This window comes from Chiloscyllium plagiosum, unplaced genomic scaffold, assembly GCF_037043375.1.
Source record: "Chiloscyllium plagiosum isolate Xiang-an unplaced genomic scaffold, Cpla_swu_hap1 HiC_scaffold_13, whole genome shotgun sequence".
NCBI lineage: Eukaryota > Metazoa > Chordata > Chondrichthyes > Orectolobiformes > Hemiscylliidae > Chiloscyllium > Chiloscyllium plagiosum.
The window spans coordinates 36,645,324-36,659,915 of NW_028270151.1; the positions used below are offsets into that span (position 1 = coordinate 36,645,324).

Here is a 14,592-nt window from a genome sequence, read left to right on the forward strand (position 1 = left end):
GGCAGCATCTGAGGAGCAGGGAAATCCGACGTTTTGGGCAAAAGCCCTTCATCAGGAATACAGGCAAAGTGTCTGAAGGGTAGAGAGATAAATGAGAGGAGGGTGGGCGTGGGGAGAAAATAGCATAGAGTACAATAGGTGAGTCGGGGTGGGGATGAAGGTGATAGGTCAGGGAGAAGGGTGGGGGAAGGTAGCAAAAAGTACAATGGTTGGATAGGGGTGGGATGAAGGTGATAGGTCAGAGAGGAGGGTGGAGTGGATAGGTGGAAAAGAAGATAGGACAGGTCATGGGGACTGTGCAGAGCCTAAAGTTTGGAACTGGGGTGAGGTGGGGAAAGGGGAAATGAGGAAACTGGTGAAGTCCACATTGATGCCCTGGGGTTGAAGTGTTCCGAGGCGTCAGGTGCTGAGGGAGCGGTGGCGAAGGAGGCCCAGGACCTCCATGTCCTCGGCTGAGTGGGAGGGGGAGTTGAAATGTTGGGCCGCAGGACGGAGTGGTTGATTGGTGCGGGTGTCCCGGAGATGTTCCCTAAAGCACTCTGCTAGGAGGCGTCCAGTCTCCCCAATGTCGAGGAGACCGCATCGAATTGCTCAACCTCCTCGTGGGAGCACGAGGTGGTGCCAATGCAATCATCAATGTAGCGGAGGAAGAGGTAGGAAGTGGTGCCGGTGTAACTGCGGAAGATGGACTGTTCTATGTTGCCAACAAAGAGACAGGCATAGCTGGGGCCATACAGGTGCCCATGGCTACCCTTTTGGTCTGGAGGAAGTGGGAGGATTCGAATGAGAAATTGTTACGGGTGAGGATCAGTTTGGCCAAACGATTGAGTGTGTCAGTGGAAGGGTACTGTTCGAGACGTCGGGAGAGGAAGAAATGGAGGGCTTGGAGGCCCTGGTCATGGCGGATGGAGGTGTAGAGGGATTGGATATCCATGGTGCGGATGAGGCATTGGGGGCCGGGGAAACGGAAGTCTTGGAGGCGGTGGAGGGCATGGGTGGTGTCTCGAACGTATGTGGAGAGTTCCTGGACTAGGGGGAATAGGACAGTGTTGAGGTAGGTAGAGAACAACCCACACTCCCATCCTGGCACCTTCCCCTGCCACCGCAGGAATTGCAAAACCTGCGCCCACACCTCCACCCTCACCTCCATCCAAGGCCCTAAAGGAGCCTTCCATATCCATCAAAGTTTTACCTGCACATCCACCAATATCATTTATTATATCCGTTGCTCCCGATGCGGTCTCCTCTACATTGGGGAGACTGGACACCTCCTAGCAGAGTGCTTTAGGGAACATCTCCGGGACACCCGTACCAATCAACCACACCGCCCTGTGGCCCAACATTTCAACTCCCCCTCCCACTCAGCCGAGGACGTGGAGGTCCTGGGCCTCCTTCGCCGCTGCTCCCTCACCACCCGACGGCTGGAGGAAGAACACCTCATCTTCCGCCTCTGAACAATTCAACCCCAGGGCATCAATGTGGACTTCACCAGTTTCCTCATTTCCCCTTCCCCCACCTCATCCCAGTTCCAAACTTCCAGCTCAGCACCGTCCCCATGACCTGTCCTACCGGCCTATCATCTTTTCCATCTATCCACTCAACCCTCCTCTCTGACCTATCACTTTCATCCCACCCACATCCACCCATTGTACTTTTTGCTGCCTTGCCCTCCCTGACTTATCACCTTCATCTCACCTATTGTACTCTATGCTACCCTCCTCTCATTTTTCTCTCCACCCTTCGGGCACTCTGCCTGTATTCATGATGAAGGGCTTTTACCCGAAACGTTGATTTTCCTGCTCCTCGGATACTGCCTGAACTGCTGTGCTTTTCTAGCACCACACTAATCCAGAATCTGGTTTCCAGCATCTGCAGTCATTGTTTTTACCTATAGCTGTGAGATGTTGTATTTGCATCTTCTTGAATATAGAAGCTGCAATTCTCTATTTGTCTAGCAGAATCCCATTAAGTTAATTGAAAATATATAAATGTTTACAAGCCATTATACTTCACTTCTTTAGTATCCTGGAATCACTTGTTCATCAAGGAATTTACTCATTCCAGAGTCTGAAATATTTCTAAATATTGCTTTGTGGAAGTTCTGATATGCACAATATGTATGTTGGATGTCATTTGTTTCTTGTTTTAGGAAAGAATTCTTGAAATGTTTGTTTATTTAATAACACTTGCTTGATTTTTTCTGTGTTTCAGCTGACAAATCACTAGTTAAGACTGCACCTGGACTACCAAGTTGTTCTAAGTGCCATGTTTTATGGACAATATATTGGCCTATGAGACGGCGCAAAATAAATTTGCCAGAATGATAGTTAGGCACCAAGTGTTAAGTTACAAGGAAAGATTAAAAGAAAGACCATGGTTGTATTTTCTGGAATTTAAATGACTAAGACAAGACTTGACCCAAGATTTATTTTACACGTGAAGGCGATGCAGTAAGGTTCGCAAGGATGTTTAGAAAGAAGGGTGTTGTCAAAAAATTAGAGCCGGAGGTTTCAGATGTTAAATATGGAAACATTTGTGCACACCAGCTAGAAGAATTTTGGAGCCTTCTTTTGCAAATGGAGATTTATTCTTAATCAGTTGCGAATTTAAAATTGGAGTATCTTTTGTTAGGCAGGATTAAGGTTTTTTCATTCATGGCATGTGGATGTTGCTGGCTAGCCAGCATTTATTGCCTGTCCCTAGTGCCCTTGAGAATGTGGTGGTGAGCTGCCTTTTTGAACAGCTGTAGTCCACCTGCTGTGGGCTAACCCACAATGCCATTCGAGAGTGAATTCCAGGATTTTGACCCAGTGAAACTGAAGGAATGCTGATCTATTCCCAAGTTGGAATGCAAGTGGCTTGCAGAAGAACTTGCAGGTGATGGTGTTCACATTCAGTTCCTGCCCTTACATGGAAGTGGTTATGGGTTGGGAAGCTGTTGACTCAGGATCTTGGTGAATTTATACAGTGGATCTTGTGGATACATACTGCAGCTACTGAGCATTGGTGATGGAAGACGAGGTTGTTTGTGAATTTGCTGCCAGTCAAATGGACTGCTTCATCCTGGCTGGTGTCAAGCTTCCGGATTCTCACTAAGACGATGTACAGTTATAAACAAATTTTGTTACATTTATATTCCATTCCCCTTTTGATAAACAACAGCATTCCATTTGCCTTGCTAGTAACTTGCTGTACATGTACGTTAATTTTCTGATTAGTGTTCCAGATAAACAAGACCATGCAGAGAGCAGACACCAGATAAAACAGCATGAGAGAGAGCATGTACTGTTTTATCTAATTCCTGCACAAAAGAATGGAACAACAAAATAGAATGGCAGAGAAGAACAATCAGATAAAACCGTGCATGATAAAGAACACACCCCAGATAAAATTGTGAGAGAGAGAGAGCAAGCACCAGATAAAGATCCAAAACTAATCACCTGCTAATAGGAATTTAAATCTAAAACAAAGAGCATTGAGAATAATTGATTTTGAATTAGAACTAAAGTACTAACTTTTGCAGGGAGCTCCAAGTTTTTGATCCAGTGACATTGAAAGGACTGCTGTGTGTTACCTGGTGCTGCAACTCCAATCTATTTGCAGCCCTTGCCTTTCCAAATGATAGTGGCCATGGATTTGGAAGGTGCTTTCTAAGGAGGCTTGGTGAATTTCTGCAGTGCATCTTGTACATGGTATGGGCAAAAATGAGGACTGCGGATGCTAGAGATGAGAGTCTAGATTAGAGTGGTGCTGGAAAAGCACAGCAGGTCAGGCAGCATCCGAGGAGCAGGAAAATCGACTTTTCGGACAAAACCCTGATGAAGGGCTTTTTGCCCGAAATATCGATTTTCCTGCCCCTTGTACATGGTATGCTCTAGTGCATCGGTTGTGGAAGGAGTGAACGTTTGTGGATGTGTTGTCAATCAAGTGGGCTACTTTGACCTGGGTGGTCAAGTTTCCTGGGTGCTGTTGAACCTGCCCGCATTGAGGCAAAGAGGGTATGTTCCCCCACACTTGTGCTTTTGTAGAGGGGGAATTGGCTTTTGGAAGTTAGGAGGTGAGCTACCTTCTCCTGGATTTCTAATCTGTGACCTGCTCTTGCAACCACAGTATGTATATAGCCAGTTCACTTAAGTTTCTGGTTATTTGTAACCCCCAGGGTAATGTTGGTGGGGTAATCAGTGATGATGCCAATGAATATCATGGGGCAATCTTTAGATTCTGTCTTGTTCGAGATGGTCATTGTGTGTCACTTGTGTGCATGAATATTACCTGCCACTGATAGACCCAAGGCTGGGTCTTGTCCAGGTCTTGCTACAGCTGGATGTAGATCACTTCGGTTTCTAAGGAGTCATATAATTATCAGTGACAATTCTGACCTTTTTGATGCAGGGAAGGTCTTTGAAGCAACTGGAGATGGTAGAACCAAGGACACTAGCCTGAGGAACTACTGCAGTGATGTCTTGGCCTTCAAGATGATTGACCTCCAAAAACCATCTTCCTTTATGCTAGATGTGACTCTAGTTTTGTTAAGGTTCCTCTGCCACACTTGGTCAAATGCAGCCTTAATGTCGAGGGCTGTCACTTTCCCCATTTAGGATGCAGCTGTTTGGCTGTAGTGAGATGAGCTGACTGCCAAAGTGATTATCAATGAGCAGGTTATTGCGAAGCAGTTATTGAGTGATAGTGATATCAGTGATCCTTTGCATCACGTTTTACTGATGGTCAAGAGTAGACTGGGGCAACAGCTGGCCAAGTTGGATTTGTTCTGTTTTTGGTATATGGGACAAACCTGGACCGGGACAATTTTCCATGTTGTCAGGTACATTGCAGGAGTCTATTGCAACAGCTTGTCCAGGTATGTGGCAAATTCTGGAGAACAAATCCTCCGTACTGTTGTGGGAATTTTGTCAGGACCCAAAGCTTTATTAGTATTCCACCTCACTAGCTGTTTCTTGATATCGTATAAAATGATTCAAATTGGCTGAAGACACTCATGTGGGAGCCTCGAGAGGATACTGATGAAGATCTTTGCTCTTTATCTTTCACACAGCTGTGCAGCACTCCCCCGTCATTGACGCTGGGGATATTGGTGGATTCTCCTTCTCCAAAGAATTGTTTCGGTGTCCCCCACATTGGTGATTAGTTGTGGCAGGACTGTGGAGCTAGAATCTGATGCTTTGTAATTGCTGATGTCTGCCTATCACTTGCTGTTTAAGGTGTTTATCATGTATAGAGCCCTGTGTTGTAGCTTTATCTGGTTGGCACTTTCTTTTAAGGTATGTCTGGTTTTGTTCCTGGTATGCCTTCCTGCAGTTCTCCATGATGTACGTTGATTTTCATCACCCAGAGCTGTGTTTGTCATTTTCAGTGCCTAAGTTGTTATCAGGTGATCTGTCTAGTTTGTTTCTTTCGGCTTTTTAGTAGTTTGATACAGCTGATTTATTTGCTAGGCTATTTCAGAGGGTGCATTGAGTCAACTAGGAGAAAGTGAGGACTGCAGATGCTGGAGTGTGGCGCAACTAGCCTCATTCCTGATGAAGGGCTTATGCCTGAAACATCAATTCTTCTGCTCCTTGGATGTTCCCTGACCTGTGCTTTTCCAATGCCCCACTCAGCGGTGCATTGAGTCAACCGTGTTCCTGTGAATGTGGGTTCACAGGCAGACCAGACCTGTTAAGGATGATAGATTTTTTTACTTCGTTAAAGGAGCTAAGTGAACCAGATGGGTTCTTCTGATAGTCGGCAGTGGTTTCACAATCAGCATCAGAGTCATTGAGATGTACGTCACAGGAAACAGATCCTTCAGTCCAACTCATCCGTGCTGACAAGCTATCCTTTGAAAGCAGCTGGGGAACTTGAATTAATTTAATACATTTGGAATAAAAAGTGAGTGTCACTGAGATCCTATCAGGAAGGATATCTGCCTGCCTTAATTGGTCTTGCCTACACGTGACACCAGACCCCAAGGCAATATGATTAACTCTGAACTACGCTATGAAACGACGTAGCAAGCCTCTCATTTATAGAGTCACAACTGTATAGCATGGCAGTAGACACTTGTCCAACTTGTCCAAGCTGATCAGATATCCTAATTTAATCTAGTCCCATTTGCCAGCATTTGGCCCATATCCCTCTTAAACCCTTCCTATTCATATACCCATCCAGAAGACTTGAAAATGTTGTAATTGTACTAGCATCCACCGCTTCCTCTGGCAACTCCTTCCATACACACACTACCCTCTGCGTGAAAACATTGCCCCTGAGGTCCTTTTTAAATCTTTCGCTTTCACCCTAAACCTATACCCTATAGTTTTGGACTTTTTAAAAAAAAAAATATTAAATTCCGCCAGGTCACATCGAGAGGGCTATGAATAAAGCATATACTATTCTGCACTTAATAAAAATCAAAAGAACCGCAGTTGCTGTAAGTCAGAAACAAAAGCAGAAATTGCTGGAAAAGCTCTGCAGGTCTGGCAGTAACTATGCAGAGAAATCGAATTAACATTTCAGGTCCGGTTCTGAGGATGGGTCACCGGACTTGAAATGTTAAATCAGAGTTATCTTCACAGATTTTGCCAGTCCTGCTGAGCTTCTCCAGCAATTTCTGTTTTTGTTAGTATTCTAGGCTTAATACGGGTATAATGTACAAGACCAGGTAGGTTATAGTGAACTTGTGTAGGGCATAAGTTAGATCAGCTGGAGTATTGTGTACAATTCTGGGTGCCACAGTTTGGAATGGATGTGAATGCATTGGATAAAGTAATAATAATGATTCCATGGATGAAACATTTCAGTTACAAAGATACTTTGGAGAAGTTGGGGCTGCTTCCCTTGAAGAGGAGAAGGTAAATTTGGAGATTTAATAGCTTTAAAAATCATGGATGATCTGAGCAAAGCAGATAGGGAGAAACTGTTCCTATTTGAAAAACAATCATGAACCAGAGGGCCTAGGTTTAAAGGATTTTACAAAAGGAAATGCAACAAGTTGTTTGGCTCTGAAATGCACTACTTGGAAATGTGGTGGTAGTAGGTTCAATTGAGGCATTTGAGAGGGTATTGGATGATTATTCAGATTGATACAATGTGCAAGACTGTGGGGAAGGGCAAGAGTTTGACACTTAAGTCAGAGTGCTTGGAGAGCCAGTGTTGATAAAATGGATGGATTGTTGTCCTTCCAGACTAAAATAACTCTCTGTAGATGGACACTTGCATCCTTCAATACCATTTAACTCTACAATCACTTAAATAGTAAACTGTTTTCTATTCTTCCTACCAAAAAGTTCATGTTTACTCGCATTGTATTCCATCTGCCCAGTTTTTACTCTTTCCTTTGCAGACCCTCTGCCATCTCTTGAAAATTTGTTTTCTTGAGTGAGTACATGGTCTATAATAAAATTTTTGGATGAATTATTCACTGAAATTATTAGTTTTGTTTTTATTATAATTTTCTCAGGTTTATTCTCGAGCAAATGAACAAGAACCATGTGGATGGTGGCTTGCCAGAGTTCGGATGATGAAAGGCGATGTAAGTTACTATTTCCAGATGATTGAATAAGATAACTGGATTGTATTTTTTTTTAACAGAATGCCTTGACCTGCAAATTATGTTAGTCAGAGGTGAGAAATTTCTGAACTGAAAATAAAGTACCGTGGTCCCTGGAGATTTGAAATAAAAACAAAGTGCTTGAGAAGCTCAGCAGGTCTGGCAGCATTGGTGGAAAAAGAAACTGAGTTAACGGAACAGAAGAGTCATATTATACCCAGTGTCTACTCCATTTCTCTTTCCACATGTACTGCTAGACTTGTTAAGTTTATCTAGTACTTTGGTTGTCTTACAAAAAATTTATGTTGTTTGGCGAAGTAGATTGGCATGAGTCTCTTTCTGTGGTCCTGTGTGGCAGATTTCAGCTTTGTGTGTGTCCCTGTCTATGTCCTCTCTTGGTAGCTGTTGCCACTTTAGACCACCTCCAACACTGCCATCAATACCAAGTGCTTTAATGACACAAAGGGTTGCACTCAATGGCTTGCTGGTTTCTGAAATCTGAATCTGAGTTCTTGGCCAAGGTTAATGGTTTGCTGTTCATTACTAGTACATTTCCCAGTGATGCTGGTTAAAGAGAAACCACAGCCTGCTACATTGAGTACTGACAATGATCTGTAGCAAAGACTGAAAAGAAAGGAGAAATGTTGGTAGGAGGAGAGGTGAGTGAGTTCAGGGTTGATGGGAATGGATGTCAGTGGAGACAGGTTGGGGTGTGGGTAGGAAGGAGATGAGGTTTGGGAAGAGGGCTGCTGAGTGAGTTGAGTGGAGCTTAAAAAGAAGGGCTGATGAGTCTGTGCGCATGTATGTATATGGTGGATGGGCGGAGGTGGTTGGAGTAGGGATTTGGGTGTGTGCTGCTGTACAGCGTGGACAGGTGGAGGTGAGAAGATTTTCACTGAGTCTCCTATCGCCAGTGAATATGGCAAGCTTGGTTAAAATCTGCGTGAGTACATAAAACTGCAAGGAGTTTTACTAAGTCCTTTAAAAACTTTAGTATAAACAGCAATGTTACACGTGCATTGATAATATGCAGCATTTAATGATGACATACTGAATGTTACTATGTTGCCTTATTATAGTCATGTTTTTGCTGGCATTTGATGTTGCATTTAATTTTCAAGACATTTTGTATATGGCATTTTCGAATCCCCAATTGTCATCACAAAGGTGAATTAAAATGTATTTACATTGGAAAGTAGTTGGCAAGGCATTGCACAGTTCTCTGGTTTGCTTGTTTCTATTTGATCCAACAAAGACATGTTCTCTTATTAATATTGGCTTCATTCTGCATTGACTGTTGAAATTGAGGTTCCTTTGTTAGCCTTGTACTAAAATCTTGGTCCACTGTTTTGATGGTGTTAGAAGGGAAACAAAACAAATACTAATGTTTCAATTCATTGGAGTCTAATAACTTCACCCGTTTTGAAGTGCTCTTGGAATATTTGCACTTCACAACAGACCAAAACAAAATGCTGTAATAACACAGCCTTTGTAGCAGAATTTTGACTTATTTTGTCTTGAGCCATTCTCTCTCTCTTATTTTGTAAATTTGAACATAGAGTGAAAATGCAAATATTGTGTATACTCATGTAAAAGTCAAATATTTTTAGTCTTTTTTGTAAGGTTAAATTTATGGGGGTTGACTATTACATGGATACTACTTTTGAGGGGTTTACAATCCGCAATACTGTATCATTAAAAAAGCCCAACTGATCTCTGAACTCATAAAGAAAATAAACGAATTACAGTTAGCTGACCTGCACACAACTGGAGGTTATCACCTGACTCTAACCTGATATGACAACTTTTGTGCCAAATTGGTGTGAATTGTACATTAACACACAATAGCATAAAATTAATTTACTGATTGTAACATTGATGTACAGAATAATACCTTGATTCAAATGTTGATCTGTTATCTGTGAAGAATAGGGCGGCATGGTGGCACAATGGTTAGCACTGCTGCCTTACACCACCAGAGACCCAGGTTCAATTCCTGCCTCAGGCAACTGTCTGTGTGGAGTTTGCACATTCTCCCCGTGTCTGTGTGGGTTTCCTCCGGGTGCTCCGGTTTCCTCCCACAGTCCAAAGATGTGCAGGTTAGGTGAATTGGCCATGCTAAATTGCCGGTAGTGTTAGGTGAATGGTTCTGGGTGTGTTGCTGTTCGGAGGGTCAGTGTGGGCTTGTTGGACCAAAGGGTCTGTTTCCGCACTGTAGGTAATCTAATCTAACTACGGTTGACTTTTACACAAGATATATGGAAAGTTCCAGATTTTTTGGCCAAAAATAGGAGGTTGACTTTTACTCAAGTATATGCAATAAGAAAAAGATTTTAGTTATGTATGGTTAACTATATGCAGTTAAATATGTCATTAAAGAAACCATGATGTCTATCAAAGTTGTCCAGTTGGAATCAATGGAGTAAGACAGTTGCATCTCACATGTTTCCTTACAAGGATACAGGGAGGGAAATAAGAAACTTTATTAAAGGATTTTCAAGTTATGTTTTCAAAATGTGAATTGGGAATGACTTCCTTGTCTTTTTGATTTGGAAGCCTGAAAGACCATCAGTTGAATGGTTACTTATACTGAGGAGAGCAAATGCAAGAAGTGTGCTTATGTTAAAAGTTATTGTAATATTTTACTAGAAGGGATCGTTGAGCTTAAGACCATATTGAAACCTTCAACTTGGATTAAATGTTTGAATCCCTCCTGTGGTAGGCTCTTTGGTAGTTTCTTTAGGAACCTAAATTTACATTGTATTACACAGAATAGTCCCTGAATTTTTATTTTCAACAAATGTCACTATCCTTTTAAAAATTGTCAGGTCCTTAATGTTACTTAGCCATATGTCAATGTTAAATTTACATGTATGACACATTTCTGCAGAAGAACATGCTGTAGCTTTTACTTTTAGATCAGCTTAATTAAATTTTAAACATTTTTATAGACAAACTGCGTAGTGCATTTTTATATCCAGATTTGACATCCATTTGTTTTCTGCAGTTTTATGTAATTGAATATGCTGCCTGTGATGCAACGTACAATGAAATTGTTACTTTTGAGCGATTACGGCCGATGAACCCAAACAAGACAGTTACGAAGAATACTTTCTTCAAGTGCACAATTGATGTCCCTGATGACTTAAGAGAAGCGTAAGTAGAGAATAAATGTTTGGCTTGACATATTTAACTTACTACAATGTTCTATTACCTCCTCAATTATTGCAGAATATAAATAAAGACCCCTTGTCAACTAATCAGATTGACCAATTGCTGAATTCGAATGTCTTTTCATGATTCTCTTGCAGTTGTCTCCTGCAATTGGTTTACAGTTCTGAACTTATGTACTTAGAACATTATATCTGTTTTGGTGTCAACTCATGTTACTACTGATTCCAGAATAAAATCTGACTTATTTTTCATGTTTTTTCCACTTTAATGTGTGGCATTTCATTGAAAAAGGGAGCACAGATATTGCTCATTTTAATCTAATAGCTTAACGTTTTCTGTCATCAGTCATAACCTTTTATGGTATAAACAAACCTCCATTCATATTCCAGGAGGCTCATACTTAAAATGATGGTTTCAGAACGCTTGACATGCTTAATTTTCAATTCCTTCTTAAAAATAAACCAACACACATCAATAGTTTTAAATCCAAGCTCTCTTCTTTTAAATATATAAATTACACCCCTTTGTCACATCTTAAAATGAAGTAAGAGTGAAGGTTGGTTATGGAAGTGCAGTAAATGTTATAAATATGGATTTTCAGAAAGTGATTGAAGTTGAATATAATACTTACTGGTAGCAAAAAGTTAATAATGTGTCATTAAAAGCACTGACACCTTGGTACAGAATTGGCTAAGAAGTAGAGTGGAGTGTCTTTTATCAGATTGGTGGGACAAATATAGTGTCTGCATGGACTGATGTTGGGATCACTGGACCTTTTTAGTGTACGTTTATGACTTGCATTATGAACGAAGGGAGGCATTATTTCACAGATTACAGACAGCATAAAATGTGGGAATTTGAGACTAGTAGTGACTTCAAAAAGATCATGGACTGGTGAAATGGATGGGTATGTGATCGATGAAATTTAATGCAGGAGTGATTCCTTTTCAGAGGAAGTTTGAAGAAAGTAAGAAAACTAAATTGTACATACGTTAATGGAGATTTGGGATTTCATCCACATAAATGTTAGGTGTGCAGAAGATGGAGAACTAAAGCAAGGAGGCTCTGCAAACCGATTATTGTGCACTAGCTGAACTTATAGCAGTGATTTATTTCCATATTTCAGAAAAGATGCCAAGGTTTTTATATAGGAAGTAGAAGTGATTTACTAGAGAAGAGGAATTTTGTGGGGAGACAAAGGTTAGGATTGCTTTGCCCAAAGTAAAGAAGACTAAAAGAGGATTTAACGCAAATATTTAATATTATGAAGAGTTTTAATAGAGTAAGTGAGGAACGTTTTCCATGGAGAGGTTCATAACCAGAAGACCAGTTGGAAGAAAAGGTTGAGGGGTACAGGTAAAATAGCAAGGCACTTTTTCAATGAATGAAGGGGTTGAACACTTCTTCTGCTGCCTCTGCCTCCGAGTTTACTTTTACAATCAGGACTCCCACCCACCTTCCGAGGACCCCTTCGCCCGCCTCCAACATACTCCATCCACCTGGACACCTCGTGCTGGCCTATTACCTGCCATCGACCTCTTCATTTCTAACTGCCGCCGGGACATTAACCGCCTCAACCTGCCTACCCCACTCCAACCTCTCACCCTCACAACGCACTGCCCTCCACTCCCTTTGCTCCAATCCCGACCTCACCATCAAGCCAGTAGATAAAGGGGGTGCAGTGGTAGTCTGGCGCACTGACCTCTACACCGCTGAAGTCAGACGCCAACTCGAGGACACCTCCTCCTACCGACCCCTCGACCATGACCCCATCACCAAACCATCATCTCCCAGACCATACAGAACCGCATCACCTCAGGAGATCTCCCACCCACAGCTTCCAACCTCATAGTCCGGGATCCCGCACTACCCGGTTCTTCCTCCTTCCCAAGATCCACAAGCCTAACCACCCTGGCCGACACATTGTCTCAGCCTGCTCCTGCCCCACTGAACTCATCTCTACCTACCTCGACACTGTCCTATTCCTTCCTAGTCCAGGCACTCCCCACATACGTTCAAGACACCACCCATGCCTCCACCTCCTCCAAGACTTCCGTTTCCCCGGCCCCCAATGCCTCATCTTCACCATGGATATCCAATCCCTCTACGCCTCCATCCGCCATGACTAAGGCCTCCAAGCCCTCCGTTTCTTCCTCTCCCGACGTCCCGAACAGTACCCTTTGACCGACGCACTCATTCATTTGGCCAAACTGGTCCTCACCCGTAACAATTTCTCCTTTGAATCCTCCCTGTTCCTCCAGACCAAAGGGGTAGCCATGGGCCCCAGCTATGCCTGTCTCTTTGTTGGCTACATAGAACAGTCCATCTTCCATAGTTACACCGGCACTATTCCCGACCTCTTCTTTCTCTACATTGATGACTACATTGGCGCCACCTCGTGGTCCCGCGAGGAGGTTGAGCAATTCATCAACTTCACCAACACATTCCACCCTGACCTTAAATTTACCTGGACCATCTCTGACACCTCCCTCCCCTTCCTGGACCCCTCCATTTCTATTAATGACGACCGACTTGACACCGACATTTTTTACAAACCTACCGACACCCGCAGTTACCTGGATTACATCTCTTCACACCCTACCTCCTGCAAAAATGCCATCCCGTATTCCCAATTCCTCCGCCTCTGCCGTATCTGCTCCTAGGAGGACCAGTTCCACAACAGAACACACCGGATGGCCTCCTCCTTGAGAGACTGCAATTTTCTTTCCCACGTGGTTAAAGAGGCCCTCAAAGATGCAACTGCACTAATCCCATATCCCAGCTCTTGGCCCATAGCCCTAACTGTTGTGGCCACATAAGTGAATATCTAAATACTGCTTAAATGTTACAAGTGTTTCTGACTCAAATCACCCTTTCAGGCTGAGTTCTGGACCATAACCATCCTTGATGAGAAAAAAATTCTCAGCTTTCATCTTAACCTTCTTTGTCTTATCTTAAATCTATCCAGGTAAAAACAATGGCTGCAGATGCTGGAAACCTGATTCTGGATTAGAGTGGTGCTGGAGAAGCACAGCAGTTCAGGCAGCATCCGAGGAACAGGAAAATCGACGTTTTGGGCAAAAGCCCTTCATCAGGAATACAGGCAGAGTGCCTGAAGAGTGGAGAGATAAATGGGAGGAGGGTCTCGTCCACATCCCGCACCTTCGCCCTCAGACCCCACCCCTCCAACCGTAACAAGGACAGAACCCCCCTGGTGCTCACCTTCCACCCTACCAACCTTCGCATAAACCAAATCATCCGATGACATTTCTACCACCTCCAAACTGACCCCACCACCAGGGATATATTTACCTCTCCACCCCTTTCCGCCTTCCGCAAAGACCGTTCCCTCCGTGACTACCTGGTCAGGTCCACGCCACCCAACAACCCACCCTCCCGTCCTGGCACCTTCCCCTGCCACTGCAGGAATTGCAAAACCTGCGCCCACACCACCTCCATCCAAGGCCCCAAAGGAGCCTTCCACATCCATCAAAGTTTTAACTGCACATCCACCAATATCATTTATTGTATCCATTGCTGCCGATGCGGTCTCCTCTACATTGGGGAGACTGGACGCCTCCTAGCAGAGCACTTTTAGTAAACATCTCCAGGACACCCGCGTCAATCAATCAACCACACCGCCCTGTGGCCCAACATTTTAACTCCCCCTCCCACTCAGCCGAGGACATGGAGGTCCTGGGCCTCCTTCACCGCTGCTCCCTCACCACCCAACGCCTGGAGGAAGAACACTTCAACCCCAGGGCATCAATGTGGACTTCACCAGTTTCCTCATTTCCCCTTCCCCCACCTCACCCCAGTTCCAAACTCCCAGCTCAGCACTGTCCCCATGACTTGTCCTACCTGCCTATCTT

General features: G+C 43.5%; 1 protein-coding gene across 4 annotated transcripts in view; it reads left to right on the top strand.

Moving 5' to 3' along the window:
* fxr1 (FMR1 autosomal homolog 1) overlaps positions 1–14,592 on the top strand; it is a 110,774-nt gene that overhangs the window by 29,148 nt on the left and 67,034 nt on the right. For all 4 annotated transcript variants that reach the window (XM_043702361.2, XM_043702362.2, XM_043702363.2 and 1 more), the window contains exons 4-5: positions 7,457–7,528; positions 10,554–10,702. In XM_043702361.2, the coding sequence (XP_043558296.1) occupies positions 7,457–7,528; positions 10,554–10,702 (221 nt within the window). The remainder of the gene's footprint in view (positions 1–7,456; positions 7,529–10,553; positions 10,703–14,592) is intronic.